This window comes from Sceloporus occidentalis, unplaced genomic scaffold, assembly GCF_023333645.1.
Source record: "Sceloporus occidentalis isolate IW3139 unplaced genomic scaffold, rSceOcc1.0.p SCAF_166, whole genome shotgun sequence".
NCBI classification, from domain to species: Eukaryota; Metazoa; Chordata; class Lepidosauria; order Squamata; family Phrynosomatidae; genus Sceloporus; species Sceloporus occidentalis.
The window spans coordinates 606,785-629,690 of NW_028317146.1; the positions used below are offsets into that span (position 1 = coordinate 606,785).

General features: G+C 37.4%; 1 protein-coding gene across 1 annotated transcript in view; it reads right to left on the reverse strand.

Moving 5' to 3' along the window:
• Window positions 1-22,906, reverse strand: part of LOC149279416 (phospholipid phosphatase-related protein type 5) — a 73,750-nt gene that overhangs the window by 18,574 nt on the left and 32,270 nt on the right. Inside the window, exons 2-3 of the mRNA XM_089501189.1 lie at window positions 12,087-12,219; window positions 4,553-4,803 (exon numbers count right to left, since the gene is read on the reverse strand). Coding sequence (XP_089357315.1) covers window positions 4,553-4,803; window positions 12,087-12,219 — 384 coding nt within the window. The remainder of the gene's footprint in view (window positions 1-4,552; window positions 4,804-12,086; window positions 12,220-22,906) is intronic.

The window sequence follows — 22,906 nt, forward strand, 5'->3', positions numbered from 1 at the left end:
TTACCACCCCGCAACCAGTGTGTACCTAGTACTTAAATAAATGTCTTACTGTGGTCTGACATCACATTAAAAACATAAATTATTAAAGAGATGTTCAAGCTTTACTCCAGGATAGTGGTAGCTCATTTCATAATACCTATGAGGTCATCCATGGATCGATTTTGAACAGACATCCTAGAATTTTAAATACAAATTATAACCATTTAGTCAGTCTTGCTTCCCCTTCCTTTCCACCTTATGTAAAACCTCAAACCTCATTAAGTCATTTTCTCTACCTTATGTTATTGTTACTGAAATGTGGCCTTCAATCCCACCAAAAATAGCACAAAAACAACAACTCCTTTATTGGCAGATATGCCTCGCATAACTGGAATGGCACGGTTTTGCAGTTAAGTAGATATGACCTCTCTATAAAATAGCTTTCTAGTAGTCAAAAGGGGTTAATTGTTACGGTTAACTACTTTTGATTCTAGAAATGGCACTGCATCGCTATATAGTTTCATTTTCCCTATGAAAAGAGTGTAATCAACTACATTCAAAGAAGCAGGCTTGTTGTTTTTAAAATCAATTTCATACAAAAATAGCACAGTAATTTATAAAGCATATGCATCACCTAATTATCTGCTTGAATAAATTCAAACACATAATACCGTCTCAGAAATTCTGAAATTGGAAAAGACTATAAAAGGATAGATTTAATTGGTGGTCCAGTTTTAGGAGCATATTTTTTTGATGCTTTACAGATTTCTAACAGTTGATGTACCTAATTGGTTATGTCTGCTGGAATGTTAATTTCTTGACTTCAGTCTCTTAGCTAAACCACACATATAGGCACCAGGAAATACATTACTGTTTGGGTGATACAAAAGGATACACCATGTTCTGTAACCATAAACAGACTAACTGCTAAAGGTACTACCCTAAAGGTAGTTACAACTCACATACTCCAACCCCTGGACCCTACAAATCATAATCTAGAAACATGTTAGGAATTTGTCTAGATTATAACTTTTTCGGGGCAACACAATAGACAAAATAAGACTTACTTATAATATTAACATAGGGCACAATGAGAAGTGGTGTCGCAAGTGGTGTCACATGGTCACTGTGACTACTCAGTGTTCCATAATAAAAGTGTTCCATTAAAGGGTGTTAAGTAGAGCTGATAACCACATGAAGGTAATTGTGTTTGGTTTTGGGAGAACAACCCCTAGATGTTACAGAATATCTATCCTAGTAAGTGGGCCAATCCATTTATTTAGAAGATAATGCCTCCTACCAGACATCATATTTTCTGATGACCATGCACTAGGCTTATTTGCGTCACATTTTTAGAATAAACCATTAAGTTAAAGATACAATATTGAAACAGGAGAACTGCTCCAGCCAAATAGAAATCACAAAAAGCCATTAGTTTAGTGACTCAGTTTAGTCATAAAAAAATAAAAATCACAAGCTACATCTTGCAACATCTGTAAATAGTCTAACATTTTCTATATCACTTATAAATAACCAATTCCAAAATAATTAATGGGATATACTTTGATCAAATAACCAAAATTCAATAATGAAGGTAGCCAGTACCACACAAAAAAAGAAGAGGAAAAGTTCCTGTTGGCATACATTTATTTGTCCATTGAAATTGTTAAGTAAATTTGAAATATACTTCAGCGTTTACAACAAAAGCCATCATTTTAATGTGCCAATAACTTTTAACTGCCATATAATAATCCAGCTGCGAAGTTACACCTTTGCCGCAGTACTTCTACAGTAAATTTATCTGCAGTGTTCTGCCTAACAATAAAACTTGAACGCCTGCTTAGAATTCAATTTTCTTCAAAGTCATTGTTGTAATAGAATAATAATAATAATAGACCCATTGTGGTTTTGTATACTATTCTTAAAGTCTTAGGAGGAATGGACAAACTCCCGGGGCCACGTACTCTGAAGATAACTCATTACTATTTTATTCTGATTTAATATTATGCCCCTTCCTGGAGGTATTTATCACTTGTATATCACATTTTAAATCCCTACATGAGATGTCTTCATTTAAAGTATTGCTACCTTTTTCAGAATGTATTTTCACGACTGTTGTCAGGATGTACAGATATTGTTACCTCAACCTGATGGTTGACCGCATTTGCAAGTCACTACAGCAGAATCTTTGTGACAGGCTGTTAAAGAGTTAATTGTCCAGAGTATCAGTTCTTGTCTTTGTTTTGTTTTTTTCCAAGCTTATATTGGTGATAAGTCCAAAAGTGGCTTTTCAAACATGTGTTTGTGTAATACAGGGATATCCCACTTTACCCCTTAAGGACAGTGGGTGGTCCCTAAACCCATTGAAAACAATGCATTTTGAGCCCGTACATGTACAGGTCTTGTCATTAAGGGGTTAAGAACATTCACCATAAGGACGCTCACAAGTAAGGCAGCACAGCCATTTAGAACAGATCCATAACAGCATGCCGGCAGCACGTCAGGTCACCTTTCGTGCCTTTTGTGTTTTTTAAAACTTTTCGTGTTTGGTAGTGGAAATGGCCTGACGAATGTAGTACATGCATTGATAAGTGAAAAACGGTGCTTCACTTTATGTACATTTTTGTTTTACATACATGCTCTGGACCTCATTGTATACACTAATGCCTGTAGTTACAGACAACAGTAACCTATATAATGTAATAATCAAAGTATTAAAAACCGTGACTGCAATGCAAAAAGGCCTTCAAGACGACATGCCCGCTCTCCTCATCTTGACTTTATAGGGGACATGTGTAGGGTTACATGCAGAGTTCAGATACCCTCCCTGTCCTCCTTTACTGCTAGTTATGCCACCTGCCCCCTAGGATTTGGGTAGAGTAGGTAATATGAGTAAAAAAAAAAAATCTTTATGCTGCAGCTTGCAAATTCTTTACATTCTATTTAATGGCCCCATGATGGCCATCTCATTTGTTTGAATTCAAAGCTTAGCATTGAGGCATGTCACTAAAACGTCTCACTTTCTCAGAAGTTGCACTTTTCAAAATCGAAGACTAGATTTGGCACGGATGTTCACTCTGTAAATCTGTTAATTAGAATTGAAATGCCAGCAGAGAAACATGCGACCGCGATGCAGCTTTCACAGACACGTCGGAATGGAAATCAAAAGCAATAAAAATTAGCAATTTACAACAGAGGCAGGCAATGCTACAGGGGCACACACTAATGCAAATATTTCCTGATATATCCTACTGAGAACCCACTGTTATTTACCAGTGAATTAAAGAAAAAGGTGGAGAATCTTGTTTGTTAACGGAATACACTGTATATCCTCAACTGCAGTCAATTCAAAAAAATTATCCCCACCTTAGAAATTTGTTTTTTAATAGTATTCGCTGAATTATTCTCAATGTACCTTTTATGCTCATTAGGTTGTTCGCTCCACCTTTCTGTATATTTTTTTTTTGTGTATACTTGCAGGTTCTGACCAAATCTTAGGGTGAGCACCCCCTCCTGCCATACAGGTTCCTCATTAATGGTGTCCAGAGAAGGCTTCACATTTTGTGAGAGTCTATTTTGGCAAGCAATATAGCCATGAAAATTTGATAGAACTCACTAAACTCGGGGTACTTAGTGGCAGGCTAAGAAATATATGGCCATATAGTGGGACAGAATCTCCAATATTTATACCTTAGTTCTGTGTTTTGAATAGTACTCTTTGGATTTGCACTGAATTCTTGATTTGTTTTGTGTATTTATTGGTCATTATTATTCTAGCAGCAACCCTTGAATGTGAATGTGTATGTCTTTTATGCTTTTTAGGTTTTTACACTCCCCTTTCTGTATTATTTTTTCCTGTAAATAAAATACAATAATCATTTTAACTTTTCACCGCCCAATACAAAACAGATGACAATAAAGTCTTAAATAATTTACTCTAGATTTTATCAGACGAAATCCATAATTTAAACTTGCTACGCCTCAGTAAGAAAAACAAATGCAGATTAGAATATTAATAAAGTATACTGTATAATAAAGTATACCGAGACAAGGATTTTGACTCTGTGATGTGCTTCCACCTGCTTATTATTAGGATTATTAGGGGCATCATCTTCTAATGGGCAGTAGAAAACCCCATCAGGTATGCAAGCAGAGTACATGCGGATGTAATGTGTGCAATATGTGCACTTTGCCATCTTCTGCTTGTGTTTGGCATAAATGGGATTCTACCAGATTCATTTAATAAGTATTTGGCTTAAGCAAATGACTCCTGGTAGCCTAAGGAATGGGTTGCACATATCTTCTGCATATATATATATATATATATATATATATATAAAATTACAGTCATGGTGACTGGGCATGTCATGCACATGTAAGGTATAAGAAATACATGTAGTCACTGGCAGGTCCACTTTAATAGAACACATAAGTACTTTATGTGCACCAGTGACTTTTTTTTTTTTACTTTACTGCTTCTTTTTGAGCCGCATCCTCATTATTAGACTATTTATTCTTGTACAATTGTACAATGCTAAAAAACACATTAATACAATAAATAAGATCTACTCACAGCCAAGTACATAGCTCCATAAATGCTGAGAGCTGCTTCTTTGGATGGAAATGTTCTTCTGGCTTTGATCACAAGGTCTGGGTTTCCTGTGCAAGCATGGACATCAGTGATGAACTGGGTAAACTGGTGACAGCCAAGTGCTGTGTAGTTGGGTTTACAAATTGTAAGAAAATGTGGAGCCAAGTTCCCCGTCACAACCTGTCCCGCATTTACAAATATATCTGTGGCAAATAGTCCAAAAGTATAAATCCCTGTAAGAAAGAAATGAAAAATGAAACAAACTAAATGGTATATTGAGCTTTCCAACATTGAGTTTATTACACATGAACAACAACAAATGAAACATTAATTATATATGAACCACATTTTCAATAATTAAAAAAAAGAAAAAAATGCCCACTAAGTAATTAACATATTACAGATAGTTTGTAAAAAGAATATATGTCTACATTTCTTCAGATTACACTAAGGACTAAAAAAAATACATCCCCTTGAAAATTGAAAGTCTGTATATGTATTTTTAACAATCCCTTAGATTGTAAGTGGGACCCTCAAAAGCCCACCATTCCTGCCAGGAATTCTGTATAAAAGTACCATAAGGCTAGATGGCAAGTTAACGGGCAGGGTTCCCTTCTCCTGATGTGTCTGTATGTACTAATGTATTTGTTATGTATGCGTAAAAAACAATTAAATTATACAGTGCTGTGCAATTTGTTGGCCCATAATAAATAAAAGGTATTATCAATAATAATAAGACCACTCATCATCATATTTTTGGTCTTCCTGTAATTGCAGCTTTCTATATTTTTTACTTTGCTGTTTCCCTTTGTGTCGACTTCCACCTACAACATGTTTTTCATTCAACTTCACGTCATTATCCTTCTTGTCAACTTTTTTTTCTATGTAATAACAATACATTTTCAAATGCCTGCATGTCATTTTATCCCTGCATGTCATTGTATTGTTAACATTTTGAGGTCCTTGCAACCAGCGTCTGAGTGTTCTACATCAAGGTCTCGTGCATTCCGTGACTTGTTATTTCTATCATATTCTATAGAGTTCAAAACATAGTTTAATAACTGAAGACGTTCATGCAAAATACCAGATCTGGCAAGTCTTTTAGATGGCAGTGTTTAAATTGTTAACATTTTCTGATGCAATTTGTTTTCTAGGCAATATGCTTTTATTAAACCATAGATTAAATTGAATAAACTGACCTCTAAAATAATACATGATGCTCATAGATTGATAATTTATACAACTCACGTGACATGAATCTTAATTTTGTCTGAATATAAACCTTTTAACAAGCCGAAATGATGGCTATAGCTTTACCAGGAAAAGAAGTCTTAAAAACCAACAAGTGCTTAACATTCAACATGGTGTCAGCAAAGATCACATTGCATATGTAGTGTACTTTCATATATTCATTCACAATCACACCAAGTCACAGACTAATATCCTTTCGGTGCCAATGGTTATTATAACCATGAACAGTTCTAACCACACATTACAGGGATATGGAAAAGAAACCGTATACAGTGTGAGTCGCTCCGGTCTTGCCTCCCTAACTCTTGCTACTACTGTTGCGGGAGCCGAGAAGAACTTTAAAAAGAACCGCTGTACGTACAAAGTTTACAAAGATCAGTAGAGATCAGTTTACCTCTAACAGAAGCTAATAATAACGTAAGTTACTGCCGACACCCATGTTTGGGGTCTAGACCTTTTGATTTTTTCTCTTTTTTCAGGTATGTAGCGAATGTAAACATGGAGAAACTGGTATCTACGATCTTTATTAGTCCAACATGCTAGACTGGTTTTCTATTCCTAGGGAAAAGAAACCGTCGCGGGACGACACAGCCGCGCGGATGGAAGCCCGCGAAGTCGCGTCACGCGGCAAAGAAGCCGCGGCACGACTGCGAGAAGACGTAGGCCCACGTGAGAGTCGTGTAGATAAACGATGTTGACACGCGGCGGGAAGGCAATCCAGTAGGAAAAAACAAATCAGGTAGGAAAAAACAAATCAAGACAACCAAATGACTAAAACAATTCAAATAATAAAGGTTGGACACAGTAGAAAAATTAAGAAAATATATGAAAACCAAAGAAATACAAAATAGATCAAAATGCAAGCTAACACAAAAATGGTAATAAAATCCCAATAGCCAAATAACAATGTACTAGATGGAATATAAGCAATAGGCCTAGTGTAATAATGGCAAATAAAATGGAAGGTTCTCACCTGGAGGCTAAGCAGCAAAGAAAGAGGAGGACTTTGTATCATTTATAGGGTCTTTGGGCTCTGTTCTTATTGGTTATTGTTCTTTTATCATTAACTGTTTTGCTGCTGGAGCTTATTCAGTAAAGGAAGTTATGCAAAATACGAAGCCTCCTGTCTTGCTGTAAAATTGTATTTTGTAGGAATTTTGTATCATTGCATGCTAAGATTATTATGCAAACAAGGGCAAAATAGTAAAATTGTTATTGAAGAACATGGGATGGGTAATATTATCACAAATCTGTTTTTAGAAATATTCAGACTCAAATATCAGATGACTAAAGTATATATATATTTATATATATATATATAGATATATAGATATATACACTATAGTAGCTAATGTGAAATAAGCATTGACAACAGTTCCTCTTTAAGGTATTTTTCTCTCATTCTTGCTTTTTGTCAGTGCACTCAAGGGACACTGCAATTTCAACCAATGAAAGCGGGGAAGATTTACAGAACGCTAACAGCCCTTTGTTTTATTACAGATGAACTCAATGAAACAAGATTCTGGAATGATAGTACTGTGTTGACAGGTCACAGTAGGTAATCAAGAGGCCATGAACCACTTATAACTTCTTTTTGGGCTTTTGCACATTATTATATCTCACTCTGAATTTTACATGCTGTCCCCATCCTTAATGGGTCAGGTTTCCCAATCATATTCTCTTTATGATGTTATTTGTTCTAATGTAGTCACACCTTCTATGACTCAGCTCGAGACTGGAGGAACTTGAATGTTTCGGGAGATTTTAAATCCCCACCTATTTGATACGGCTAAAATGTTGGCACTCTCGGCAAATCGATAAAATGTCTCGTGGGAAAGCCTGTCTTATCTGTCACATCCAACTACTCTAATCTCATTTTCACTCTGGTTTTGTAAATTTGACACACTAAGCAGTCTATTGCGCTAACTCCTTCTGGTATTGAGAGCGGGCAGATGTGATATTCAAGGAAGCCGAAACACACAGGTTTGGTTGAAGTAGTAGTATACGTTAGTAAACTATGAGATACTTCTGCAAAATAAAGATACATTTATGGTATTTTCAACATAGTATTTGTTTTCAGTCTGTTAATATAATGTTATATAAAAAAGAATTTAGTTTTTATGTACGTTTGTGCTCACATCTATGATGTATCCACCATGTCACCAAGCACCTCTCCAGGCATTGTGCTGGCCTGCAGTATGAGGGGTGTATAACTGAGCAATTGTTTACCATCTGTGAGCGACATGGGTCAGGGCAGCACTTTACGCATGCTGATCATCAACATGTGAAATGTACACGTGTCCTAGAAACAAATTACCATAAATCCATGACATACTAATGTATGAACCTCCATGACAGTGTTTCTAAATGTAAACTGCATAATTAATTATAATCATCTGACATAGTTGAAATCTGCCAATCAGAAGTAAGCTGTACAGTTGAGCATATAATGATGCCGCTCATCTACTTTTTTCATTAAGTTCTTTATTTTAGTTTCTGGCAGATTGCTAAATTGCGTGTCCATATTAAACATGCTAACAAAAATACTTGCGCATTCTGAGAATAGCTCACAGACTTGTAAACCACATAACAAATTCATCCTGTGATGCCCATCTGTTACGGTTTTCTGTATGTCCTTGATCTTCTGTAATCCATGGTCATTGAAGTTCCATAGCACTGACATGAACAAAGTAATGCCAGTTAACATAGCGCATCTCTGTGGGATTGGAGTGTACTATTTTTCGTCTTTGAAAAGTTATCAAAATTACTTTCTGGAGTATAAGACTTTTTGAAGGTGCCCTAAAATTCTCTGGTGTTTATGAAATCAGTAAGACTTTATGTATAACACTTTGGTAGACAGTGTTATGATTCCTTTTAAATAATTCACAGCACATTGCTTTTGTGATTTTTATATGAATCATGTAAATTTAAGACAGTGTATTTAATGTTAATATATTTTTTCAAGCTCTCACCATAACTATATACTAATTTTATATACAGCTTATATCAGGTGAGCAAATCAACGAAATATATGTATACATGTATGGTTTTTTTATTTATTAACCTCTAACAAATAAACTTAATGTTTCACAGTTTATGACAAAACAAACCAGGAAGTACAATAAATGCAGTCATATAATAAGTAGTCGCCTGTCATTTATATTTAAAATTATTAAAAAATTATCTGTATCGTTACAAATATTTTACCTGTTTATATATATATATATATATATATATATGTATATTTGCAACTTTCAAATAAAATTTAATATTTTTTCAAGATCATGGAGGTTCTAAGTTTTAGGGTTTTTTTCTATTTTACTTTTTCTATGACTTAATTTCCATTGTACATCAAAGTTAAAAAATTATTGCAGGTGGTAAAGAATGAAATGCTAATTCTGTCCTAATTATTGTTGGCCCACGGCTTTGAAAACACATTTTTGAACTATGAGTAGAAAAAAAATATATAGAATGTATCACTGCAAAATTTGCTTGTACGTTTTGACACCTAGTTTGCAAAAACTTTTGTGAAGCTTAAAAAGTAGACTTGGGCACCAGGGGGCTCTTCGTGTTCGTCTTCGTGCTCGTCTTCGGCAAAAAAAACAACTTTGTATTCCGCGAATATTCGCCTGGTCCTGTCTTCTCTTCAGGCGAATATTCGCGGACATTCTTCGTGCTCGGGTTTTCTTTGTTTTCCCCGGTTAAGGGGTTAAAACGGGGTTAAAGCCGCTCTGGCGCCAGGAGTTTAAATGTCCGTATGGGCAAATCTATTGGTCGTCAGCAGGGGGCTCGTCTGCCATTGGTTGATGGCAGACGAGCCCCCTGCTGGCGACCAATAGGGTCGCTCGTACAGACTGTTATACTCCTGGTGCCGTAATTGTTCGGCAGATCCCGCTGGTCTCCCTGTTCTATCATTTATTAACTGATAGAACAGGGAGACCAGTGGGATGTGCCGGGTAAGTTGCAGCATTGGGATTTTAAAAGTCTGTACGAGCGACTCTGTTGGTCGCTCGTACAGACTTTTAGGCTCCTGGTGCTGTAACTTACCCGGCACATCCCACTGGTCTCCCTGTTCTATGAGTTAAATGTCCGTACGAGCGACCAATAGAGTCGCTCGTACGGACATTTAACTGATAGAACAGGGAGACCAGTGGGATGTGCCGGGTAAGTTACAGCATTGGGGTTTTAAAAGTCTGCACGAGCGACTCTGTTGGTCGCTCGTGCAGACTTTTAAAACCCCAATGCTACAACTTACCCGGCACATCCCACTGGTCTCCCTCCCTGTTCAATTAATTAAATGTCCGTACGAGCGAACAATAAAGTCGCTCGTACGGACATTTAACTCTGTACAGGGAGGGAGACCAGTGGCATCGGCAGGGTAAGTTGCAGCATTGGGGTTTTAAAACCCCAATGCTGCAACTTGCCCTGCCGATGCCACTGGTCTTTAACTAATTGAACAGGGAGGGAGACCGATGCCACTGGTCTCCCTCCCTGTTCAATTAGTTAGTCCGTGCCGGGTTAAATGTCCGTACGAGCGACCAATAAAGTCGCTCGTACGGACATTTAACTCTGTACAGGGAGGGAGACCAGTGGCATCGGCAGGGTAAGTTGCAGCATTGGGGTTTTAAAACCCCAATGCTGCAACTTGCCCTGCCGATGCCACTGGTCTTTAACTAATTGAACTGGGAGGGAGACCGATGCCACTGGTCTCCCTCCCTGTTCAATTAGTTAGTCCGTGCCGGGTTAAATGTCCGTACGAGCGACCAATAAAGTCGCTCGTACGGACATTTAACTCTGTACAGGGAGGGAGACCAGTGGCATCGGCAGGGTAAGTTGCAGCATTGGGGTTTTAAAACCCCAATGCTGCAACTTGCCCTGCCGATGCCACTGGTCTTTAACTAATTGAACAGGGAGGGAGACCGATGCCACTGGTCTCCCTCCCTGTTCAATTAGTTAGTCTGTGCCGGGTTAAATGTCCGTACGAGCGACCAATAAAGTCGCTCGTACGGACATTTAACTAATTGAACAGGGAGGGAGACCAGTGGCATCGGCACTGCCGATGCCACTGGTCTCCCTCCCTGTTCAATTAGTTAGGGGTTAACTTTTTTTTAAAGGGTTAAGGGGCCGTGCAAGTGAGCCTATTGGTCGCTTGCACGGCCCTTTAACCTATGGATTTCTGCTCCCGTTAACCCCTTCGATGCTGTGTTAACGCAGCATCGAAGGGGTTAACGGGAGCGGAAATCCATAGGTTCGCTGTCAGGGGCTACAAAGACCGTGCGAGTGAGCCTATTGGTCACCTGCAGGGTCTTTCTCTGGCATCAACCAATTGGTTGATGCCAGAGGAGGTCCCTGTAGGCGACCAATAGGCTCATTCGCACTGCCCTGTAACCCGTGACGGCGAACCTGCGGATTTCCACTTCCGGGAACTGCCGCGATGCCGCGAAGCCGCGAAGACAAGACAAGGTAAGATGAAGGGGGGGAATGGTAGACGAAGACGAAGACAATCACGAAGATCTTCGTGGTGTGTGTCTTCGTCTTCGCCTACGTTTTACCGCCGCCGTCTTCTCTTCGGCGTGTCTTCGGAACGAACACGAAAACGCACTCTTCGTGTTCGTTTCCATGTTCGCCCGAAGACGAATGCACAAGTCTATGAAAAAGTCTTATTTTTTATTTTCCTTCTAAGTGAATAAAACTAAAAATTAGAATTATTACAAAGTAATTTTGTAAGAACATGGTATTAGGGTGACCACATGTTCCTGATTGCCCAGGACAGTGCCCCAATAGGACTTTATGTCCCGGGTCCCGGGCAGCCTTAATCCGGAATGAGAAGTCTGAGTAAATGACGTCTCAGCCAATCAGGAGAGACTTCTCTCTTTAGCCCCTCCTTCACACCAAGCGCAATGTAATTGCAGCCAGCACCAGGTATGTGTGTTTGACTGTGTGCATGTGACTGTCTTTGTGTGACTGTATGTATTTTCTTATATACGTAATGGTGTGTATATGTGAGTCAGTGTATATATATATATATATATATATATATATATAATATATACCCCTGTGTGTGTGATCTAATCCACTTCATAGTGTGTCACTGAATGGCAGAAATAAAATGTGGTCACTCTACATGATATGCCCAATTTGAATATGAAATGTGAAACGTATGAAATGAAGAATGGGCTAACGCTTATAAAATCCGAAGCACAAGTTATCTCAAATTAAGCAATATACAAATGTATTAAAGAAAAAGAAAATAAAAGGATCTTACCAAGAAATCTGACAGTTCTGCGTACCAGTGGATTAATATAGCAACAGTCTCCGGTTAAAAGAGTTTTTTCCTGGTTCTCAAAATCTCTGGTTGCTACCTGAAGGCAAAACACTACTGTTTCTCCAACGATTATCTAAATAGAAAACATAAAAAGGCAGGATATTTTCAGAAACCATATTAAAAGTGTTCCTCTGTACAATTATTATACAAAAAAAGTTTTGTTTTGAGGATTTCTAAAATGTTCCTCCACTCATTCATTATATAGAAAAGGTTTTATTTTGAACATATGTAGATTCAATATGTTTGATTCTCAATTTGAATTTAACTGTACCATTAAGTGTTTTAGACAGAATGTCCTAAAAAGCAGGGTTCCTTACGTCTTGGTATCTGCCTGTGTCAATAAGCGAAATTGTATTTTTTTCAAAAGAACCAGGGATTTATTCATGTTGGGTGCTACCCGAGGATGACCTACAGGAGCATCCACCCGCATTCTCCAGAAAATAATACATCAAAGCAAGACAGCAAGTGGTGAAGGCCTATGTCTGAGAAGAAAAGATCATAGTTCCTGTGCAGGTGGTACCTGGGGCAAACTGCTGCCCTGAGCCTAAACTCATATACACGCCTGCAAAATCTGTTGGAGATTTATAATTGTATAATGATATTTATCAAAAAGATTGGTCTGTGGCACCATGGTTTTGCCAAGATGTCAAGTTGGGTAAAAAATGTGGCCCTTTAACGCATCTGGCTTACAGCACAGTCAAATATCCAACAGATAATTTTAGAAGGTAAACTGGTAAGATTCCTCCTAGGAGGTTTATATTTATTTTCTATAATAGCAGCTATTATAGTGAACTTGCACACAACTCCAGAGTGTAAGGAAGACATGAAAAAAAGATTATACTAAAAGAAAAAATGAACCAGCTGTAACCATTAGGGCTGAACCGGTTCACGTTTTTCTTTCTTTTTGTATAATCATATGTTTTTTGAAGCTTGCATGAACATGATGTAAATAAACAAAAAAATATGATTTTCAAAGCTATCAAGACTGATATATGAGAATTCCAAACATCCTATTTCACAGAGCCTGACAGTAGTACATGGGATGGAAATGCACGCATAGTACCCAACACTAAGGCAAGAATCTAGCAAAATGTTGGGTACTTTTTGCATCTGATTTCTGACTATACTTTTTTTTTGGTTTCCTCTTCCTAGTATTTAGTTGTATTTTGTATGAATCTGCCTGCCAAATTCTTAGAGGAAAGTGAGTCATTCTCCCCGAGCATGTTCAGGCTACATGTCTTTTGCAATAGCCGATGAAACTTTAATAGAAGATGCACATAGATATTTGAGTCATGATTGTTCATTTGGAATTACAAGCAGCATGTGCTTGGTTTATCAAAAGAAAGTTTATTGAAAGCAAACTTGTTTGCGCCATTAAATTCTACCCCAAAAAAATAACTGTGATTGCTCCTTAAACATTTTTGTGTTGGCCCAATTAAAGGTATCAACTTTGACTAGTGACTACAAAAACACAGGCACACACCACCAGGGCCAGACTGGCAATGACGGGGAGGAACTGGCACTTTTTTGTGGCCATCAGCTGGATATGCAAGGGCGCATTCCATGCTTTCATGCTCACGTAGCATGTACTGCTGAGACAGCACACCACATATGTAGATCAAAAGTAATAATGTATTTGGTCACTCACAGGACAATATGTTGCTTTGATATGTGACATAAATTCTGATATTTTGCAACAAGAGATTGAGGAGATTATTTACATTTTAAGTTATTTTTATTGCACCAGGGTCTTAAGTAAAACACCACTAGTTTTGGACAGGCATCAGTGAAGCAAACGTGAAGAAAAGAAGTAGCCTCTATGAATCAAAATTGTAAGAATAATAATATTATGGCAGTCCCTGTTCTTGACCTTCATATGTTGGAACCTGAAAAGTGGTTCATTTTCGCTCATTAAATTGCTAACTCAGACAGGCATTTACCATAAAATACTTTGTATAAGTAGTGAAGACTATTATAAGTGTTATAATTGCTTTCTGAACATTACTTTACACCCACCTATCGTGCTGAAGTCTTTTAGCAAAGTTGATAATGATTTCCCTGGCTCAACGTGAAAAATAGTCTGGCTGAGCTAACAAGAACCTTTTATCCTATTTTTGGATGCCTCTGCTATCATTCTAGCTGGAATTCTGGGTTCCCTCGTGTCACATAAAATTAGGAATCTTTATTTTTTGTAGGATTCTGGAGAGAATGAAGCAACTGCCTGGGAGGGATGTCTGAGAATAACCGCAGATATTCTGGTCTCATTTGTATTTATCCGGTTCCTGACAGTGGTCCAGTTAATCCCTATGTCTGAAAAGAAATCATGTCCTCCAGCTTGTAACAGGTAATCCTAATTAGAACATTTTGACTGCATGGGCTGATATTAATGCTTTCTGGTTAAAGCTTTTTGTCTGAGATTGATGAAAGAAAATTTACATATATTTTTTATTTTGCCCTTCACTAAAGAAACAGATGCTTGAGTAAACATATTCCGTTGTTAATAAAACCCTCTACATTTAAGAGAACAGCTGTTGGAAAAGAGTAGCCAAACATGATATCTTCAATATACACCAGATGCCATGCCAGGGACCAGGCACTGGGGTCACACTGGGCAGACACACATTTATCTCTGGCCCGACAATGGAGCCGAGTGGGGCAACTGCTCCAGGCGGCACTTTTGAAGGGGCGGCACTTTGCAGCCCCAAGCCCTTTTTTTTTTTTTTAAAGCGGAAGAGAGAGAGAGGGGCGCCGAGTGGTTTTCGCTTACCAAGTTGTCAGTACCCGCTCGGCACCCCTCTCTCCTCCGCGGTGAGTCACCCTGTTCGGTCTCGGTGCCGGCTTGTAATGCTGAGCGCTGGAAGATGACGTCATTTCCGGCCCTCAGCATTACAAGCCGGCACCGAGACCGAACAGGGAGACTCGCCCCAAGAGTGCTGAAAGGTAAGTACAAGGGGGGGGGTAGGGTAGATAATAGGGAGGGAGAGGAAGGGTAGATAATGGGGGGCGGCAGGGACAGAGGGAGAGGAAGGGTAGATAATGGGGGGGGCGGCATTTTAAACTTCGCCCCAGGCGGCATTTTGCCTTGGGCCGGCCCTGGTGCTACCTTAGGCATGACCCAGGGAATACAAGTATCCATATATTGTATGGGAGGTGTAATGGAAAGGAAGAGGAAAAAGTGCATCGCAGGCAGAGAGGTAGGGGTTGGGAACCTAGCAGAGGCGTAACAATAACGGCAAGCATGTCAACAACAGAATAAACATCTGCTCACCTCCCTTTGTTTTTCACATGTTAAGCATTCAGAACAATGAAACACATACTTATACTTATACTTATACATAAATTATACTTTATAAACAGGAAACAAGACAAATTAAGAAAAGTTATCAAAATATGGATACAGATTTTTAGACAAAAAATACAACTACTTTTAGATATATTGCTATAGGTTACTCTGATCCATCTCTGTTAGGATGTTTGTGTGTAAGGGGAAGCGTGAATAAATGTGTGCGTGTGTATGTATATGGAGAGGCGTGTAAGGACAAGTGTATATTTGTGTATCTCCACAGTCTATTACTATTATTAGGCCTTATTAAAAGGAATACAATGATTAATTCTAACACATTTTTAACCTAGGGGGGTTTAGTATTTAATAAATCTGCTTTTATTTTTTTTGTTTTTTATTTGGGAGGGTTGCAGTAAGGAGGTTGATGGGGAGAATGGCATACTTACCTCCTGCCCCTGTGCTAGTTAGTGCCCCTAGGCACTAGGTAGAGTTTGAGCAGGGGTCTGACATCCCTTTCTCAGCTAATGTTATTTTCATTATATATATATATTATATATATATATATATATAGATATATGTATATAGATAGATATATCTATATATATAGATATATATAAATATATATTGTGTGTGTGCAGTAGCGTACCTAGGGGGGGGCGGTCCACACCGGGTGCCGCTCATCAGGGGGATGCCAACTTGCCGGCACCCCTCCAGAGACGGACAGTAATGTCTGCCGCTGGAGGAGCAGGCTCGCAAGGGAGCGGTATCGGAGGTCTTTAACAGACCTCTGGCTCCCTTGAGTGATTTTAAGCAGGTTCAAGGATCTCCCGCTCCCTTGCGATCCGCGCAGCAACAGCTGCTGTGCGCCGGGGTTTGTTGTCAGATCCCGGCGCACAACACTGAAGACGCGCCCACAGCTGTCCGTGCCCTCTGAACCGGAAGAAGACAGAAGAACTGAAGAAGAGGAGCGAAGAGGAGGAAAAGGAGCTGTAAGTGGAAAAGAGGAAAGGTAGGAAAGCTTTCAGTGAGAGTGACAGTGACAGTGAGAGTGGATTGGTAAATGTGGATTGGTATATGTGTGGATTAGTATATTTGTGGATTGGTATGTGTGGATTAGTATATGTGTGGATTGGTATATGTGTGGATTGGTATATGTGTGGATTGATATATGTGTGGATTGATATATGTGTGGATTGGTATATGTGTGGATTGGTAAATGTGGATTTCTAAATGTGGATTGGGAAGTGTGGATTGGTCTGTGTAGATTGGTATGTGTGGATTGGTAAGTGTGTGAGAGTGATGGGTGTTATGCTGTACCATTTCCAATGTATTTTTCATTATATAATTATGCTCTAAAGTACATCATAACTCCCATCACTCTACACTGTTCCATACAGTGGCAGAGCTGGGAGACAGAGGCCTTGCACCCCCACCGCAGGACTCCTGAAAGGTAAGTGAACTTCAAAGAGGGAGGGGGTAGATAGGGAGAAGAGAGTGAGGGCAATCATACCAAGTCTGCGAGTACATCCTGGAATCTGGGTATGCCTGGGCATGATGGGAATGTGATTGCTGTTAACAATCATATATATATATATAAATATATATATATATATTGTTATTTAATTGTTTTGTCCTATTTTGGTGTGTTACTTACTTTAAATAAAAGTGTTAGATTTTTTTTATGGTCTGGGGGGGTCATATTCGGTCATATTCGGCCAGGTAAATGCTGCATTTTCGGTTTCAGTCCAGAATTTGTTTCGGTGCATCCCTAAGCCAGACAATGAAGTGGTAGTCCTACACCACATCAATGTTTGGCTTAGTATATAGTGATAGGTGTTATGCTGTACCACCGTCAATTTCTGCCTCAGTATATAGTGGTAGGTGTTATGCTGTACAACCGTCAATGTCTGCCTCAGTATATAGTGATAGGTGTTATGCTGTACCACCGTCAATGTCTGCCTCAGTATATAATGATAACTGTAATGCTGTACCACCTTCAGTGTCTGCGCCGGTATATAACAGTAGAAGCTATGCAGTTTTAAAGTGTGTGTGTGGGGGGGTGCCACATACATGATCCGCTCCAGGTGCCAAATACTCTAGGTACGCCCCTGTGTGTGTGTAGACTTAGATAAACTAGGTGAGCTATATTTGAATATATATATATATATGTATATATATATATATATATACACATACTACATTCATATTTATGTAGTCTGTAGAAGTTATGTGTTGCTGTAGTAAAAAGCCCAGCTGTAGATGCTCTTTCTGCACATATTTCTTTGCATAGGTTAACAGTGTGGAGATGAGATAATTTAAGCAGTACTAATTCACTCTGCACTGTGTGACATCTTAACCATCTTAATTAATCATTAATTGCATTAGACAGCGTACTAAATTTGTATGATGCAAATTATGCCACAGATGTAGTCAAATTACTGTACCTGTTTTTACTGAAATATTCAGAAATCTGGGGTGCCTAATTAGCAGAAAATACACCAGGAGCACTTTGTGGCGCTGCTAATCTTAAAAATATAAATTAAGCCTTTCCTTAAATAAGTGTTTGCCAATACAGATAATAGACCACACAAATAACCAACGATAGTGTAGAATATACCTTAATTGTAATAAGTTTTCTTTATATTTTTAATATACATAGCCATTAATGTCTAAACCCATGCCAAGGTTTAGACATTAATGGCTGTGTGTTGAGTTATTTTGAGGGGGGCAGCAAATTTACACTGTTTTACAGGCTGTACAGTCACTACTTTACATTGTAGCAGAGTGTTGTCACATGAAAAGTTTGAATAAAATATTTATTAAAATGTGAGGGGTGTACTAACTTTTGTTAGATACTATATATATATATATATATATATATATATATATATATATATACATACACACAGTTATTAGTCAGGTAAAGGAAAGCATAAAAAAACACATATACATTGACTAGCAGTGAAACAAATGGCCCTTATTCAGATCTGTCAGTGTTATACTATGTTTCCTGCAAACTCATGAATGACAGTAGACATATTATTTCTCCCAGGCATAACTTACCTATTTATGGAGATTCTCAAAGTGGAAAATTGGTTTCTCATTACATTAAAAATAATTTCACTTCCTCCGAAACACTCTATAATTTGTAATTTAACAGAACTCCTTCATTAAAATTCAGAACGGACATGAAAAAAAAATATTCAACTGCTTCATGCTCATACTTCATATATAAAACTATAAACAGGGATGTATAATTCTGTTACAGGAAGCAATCTAATACTAAAAATTTTTATTTTTGGTTTTGGTTTTTTTTATGCATGTTGCTGTCCATTATGCAATGAAACATGCATAATTTAGTTACTAGAGTTAGAGAATGAGACTATATATATATATTTTTATTTTTTATTTTTTTTTAAATGGATGATACCGTTCAGAAAAAATAGATATATAAATAAAGATATATTTAAAAAGAAAAGTTTACTTTACCCTTAGAACATGAAAACAAACACGAATTTTGCGTTTTCGTCATTCAAACCGAATATTGGATAAACTAATATGGCGGTGAGCAAACGTACACGAAGATCTCCTAGCTAATCTCCCAGGTCCCTTGTCCCCATACAAGTCACTGCCTCTAGCCTATCTTAAGTCTTCATAGCATAGCAAGGGTTAATGGGAATTCGTAGGATAGCGGCAAGAGTTAAAGGTCTGTAAGAACGGCTCTATTGGTTGCCGGCAGGGTCCTCCTCTGGCATCAACCAATGAAGAGCAGCTGCACTTCATTGGTTGATGTCAGAGAAGGCCCCTGCCGGCAAACAATAGAGTTGCTCTTATGGACCTTTAAAATCCTGGGGCCAAAGCTGCTGCTAACTCTTACCGTGTTGGGAACGGTCAAATATTTGTGGAATACGAAGGTGTTTTGTTTTCCCGAAGACGAACACGAAGACTTGGCCAGTGCCCAAGTCTCATATTCACTGCTACTAGTCAGATGTATTCACTTTTTATCAGAGATAGCTATATAACAGATAACTGGAGAAACAATTTTGCCAAATCTGACCATTTTTATGGGCTGATTAATTTTGGCTTTTCAGATAGTTTGTGTATATAAATATAAAACTCATTAACAGTGTTTGCCTTTTCTACTTCCACTGGAAGGCTATTTTAACAATCTTGCATATCCCTACTTCATCCTTTGACCATATTGCCCCCCCAAAAAAAAATTTTATAAAAATGTTCTTCCCCTAGATTGCAACATGTAAGATATTTATGTAATTCTCTGTATGTATTGTGCTCAAGGTAGAACCTTTTAATAATAAATGTCAAATTTAAAACACAATTTCCTTGAGCCGGTGTGCTCAAGTCCCTGCCAGCAGAATGCCAGAACCTTTACTATATTTTATGTTTTCTTTTTGTTTGTTTCTGTTCTTCATGGTTAACGTGTAAAGGCATTAAATTGTTTTTTACAACCAAACACTTATATGGAATTAAGTAAAATAAATTATTAGGCGCCAATTATTGTAGTAACAATCAATATTTTCTTGAATCCCCATTTTCAATTCTAGCTTAGTAATGAAAACTAAGCATTGGATTGTACTTACACCATATCCATTAATGGTTATATAGAAAATAATAAAATGTTTATATACACTTCAAACTTACACAGTTTGCATTATTGGGTGTATTTCAAACATTTAGCGTTCCTTTAAAATAAATAAATAAACAAAAAAAACACACACACACACACTTACATGTGGATTGGGGACATTAAATACCATCCACCCACTCAGACTTCTCACTTTGCAAATGAGCTCCTGAAGGTCATTAATTACACTAATAGCTTTTCAAATAATATACTATTCTAGAAATGTTAGAAGACATTTTTACACTCCATGAACATCTTTTATCCATTTTTTTAAGAAAAAGTCAAATGTATACAGTAAAGCCACTGACCTTGTGCATACACCGTTTACAAGGGAAAAAAACAATGTTCAGACACACAGTGAGGTCAATAAAGCAGAAGTTCAAATGTAAATTCCGTTCCGATATACATTGAGGTATAGGTGCACTGAAGGTAGGAAAGCTCGTTTGCATGTCAAGGGTCGTTTTAATTTGACTATACTACAAGAGTGGTAGATACGTGTTAGAAGCATTAGTGGCTTATACAGTGAGGGAATTTAAACATACATTGAATATGCATACAGATACTTAGAATCTAAGAAGACCAAGCTCTGATTCAGGTTTTATTCTTTACATCAGGAAAAAATGTAGACTAGATGGGCTTATCTGCCTTCAGATTTTATGTTTGTGGGCAAGGGCACGACATCATATCTTAAAGCTCCGTTTTACTCTATTGCCACTCTATGTGGGTCCCATAAAGCAGGACTTGGGATGTAAGCCCTTGCTTAAGTTATTAAATGTCTCGTACAAAGTGCTATGCATCAAGAAGTAGAGTTGAAAAAAGCATCATTTCTATATAGTATGGGACATAGATTGTGGCATTCACAATAGGTTCAACAGGCTTAAGATTCTAGATGCCAAGATTATATGGAAAGGTTTAATAAACAATATGCTGTGTAGGAGGATCACCAGTATCTGAAAAAATCAGAAAAATGATGATAAGAAGAATGCTGTAGATTAGAAGATAAGGGAGCAATTCATTAAAAGTGCAGGTGTCCCTATATTTACACTGAAATACAAATTCCCAAGAAATAACTTTTTATGGTATTGTCTAAATTGCAGATAGTTGATGGTAACTCTACCAATGCAGAGCTTACAATCTAAAGGAACAGTATGGGTACTTGAAACAAAAGGAGGGTTAGAAATCTTCATATGAATACTATAGAAGAAAGAAGGAAAATGGAAGTGATCATATATTTTTTTTTAAAGAGAGATGCCACATCTAGAGGGCAATGACTGAAAAATAACCTCCTCTCTGACACTCAAATGATTAAATTATAACTAACAGAGTGTTTTAAAGTCAAACTTTCAATATCAATCTATAGTGTTCTTATATGAATGCAATATATTCTCACTAGGGGAATGCTTACGTTTTTTTTTGCAAAAAACAATCACCGCAAGGCTTGTTACAGTCTAATTTACATAACTGTATATGACCCCGTGCACCCTCCGTATTTTTTTCTATTTAGGATTCTGCTTTGTGGCACACTGAGCAGACAGTTGTTATTTCCCTTAGGCAAAGAACCGTAAAGAACATTCCGTAGCTCATGTAGTTATTTCAGATAAATTCATTTTTTCCCAGACTGATAGGCTATTGCTAAGGAAACAGTAATATGTCCAATGTTTGTAGAACAAAAAGCATACAATTATTTCAGTAGACCTCATACATATGCATTAATGTGTAATGGATTAGTCAGCAACTCAAATACGGTTTTGTTCGCTTAGATTTTTATTTTACTATATATGTAAGAGAGTAGTGGCTAAGTGGAACATCCACCTTGCAGAAATGGTAGAAGTAATTTAAAAATGCATGATCTAAGACGAGGCCAAGGACTGATTAAGGTTTGAGGTTTTTTTAGGTTGTGGTTCTTATCTGCTGTCAAGTTCTATTTCACTAATACGTTTTAAATAGCTTAAATAAAATGTACATATTAATTTCAGATTTCATAATAGGGTGTATTTTTTTAAATGTTATAATAAATCAGGGATTTCAGTTCTGGGGCTGTTTAGATCTTTCATGACTTATTCTTGGGGACAATTGATTCTGGACTGATATATGAGCAACCATGTTTAGGTTTATTAGTTATTACTAATTTAAAAAACTGTCTCTGAATAGTTGTACTACAGGACCCGCTTCAGACTTTTCATATATTTTTGACTTTGCTAACAATTTACCAGCCATTTTAATTCACCAAAAAAAAAGTAGGCCAGACAAGGAACTGAACAAATACCATAGCAACAAACCCATGCCTATTTAATAAAGATTCCACGTGCATTGCTTCATTAAATTATAGTTAAATTCATATTATGCGGATCTGTGTTAATCCAGTATTTATTTATTGGAATACACAGCTGTTAATACTGGGTCACAGATGGTAAACAAAAACTGTTCCTTCTCCAAAACACTCAAAGCCAACCTAACTAACCTAAGTGCTTATTATCAAACTGAAATAAACTAAACAATTCAGATGGAAAAAGTGCTTAGCTCATTTCATAATGTTTTATTTAAACCCATTCTAAATCATTATAAAACAATAAGACATTTTGGCCACTTTAGTAACAAGCCTAAAATTTGTATTGTTATATTCTTCAATGATTCTGAAATAAATGCATTCATATAGTCCAATTAGTATTTCATTTTAAAACATATTAGACAGATTCTTTTTTTAAAAAAAAGGATAATACTAAAATTTTTTTTTTCATTTTGTAATTTTTAGTGTACTGTGCATAATGCGCATTTTTAAGGGATGTGTCAGAGGAGGAACTTAATGGTGGCCCTTTAGTTTTGCCATCTTAAATA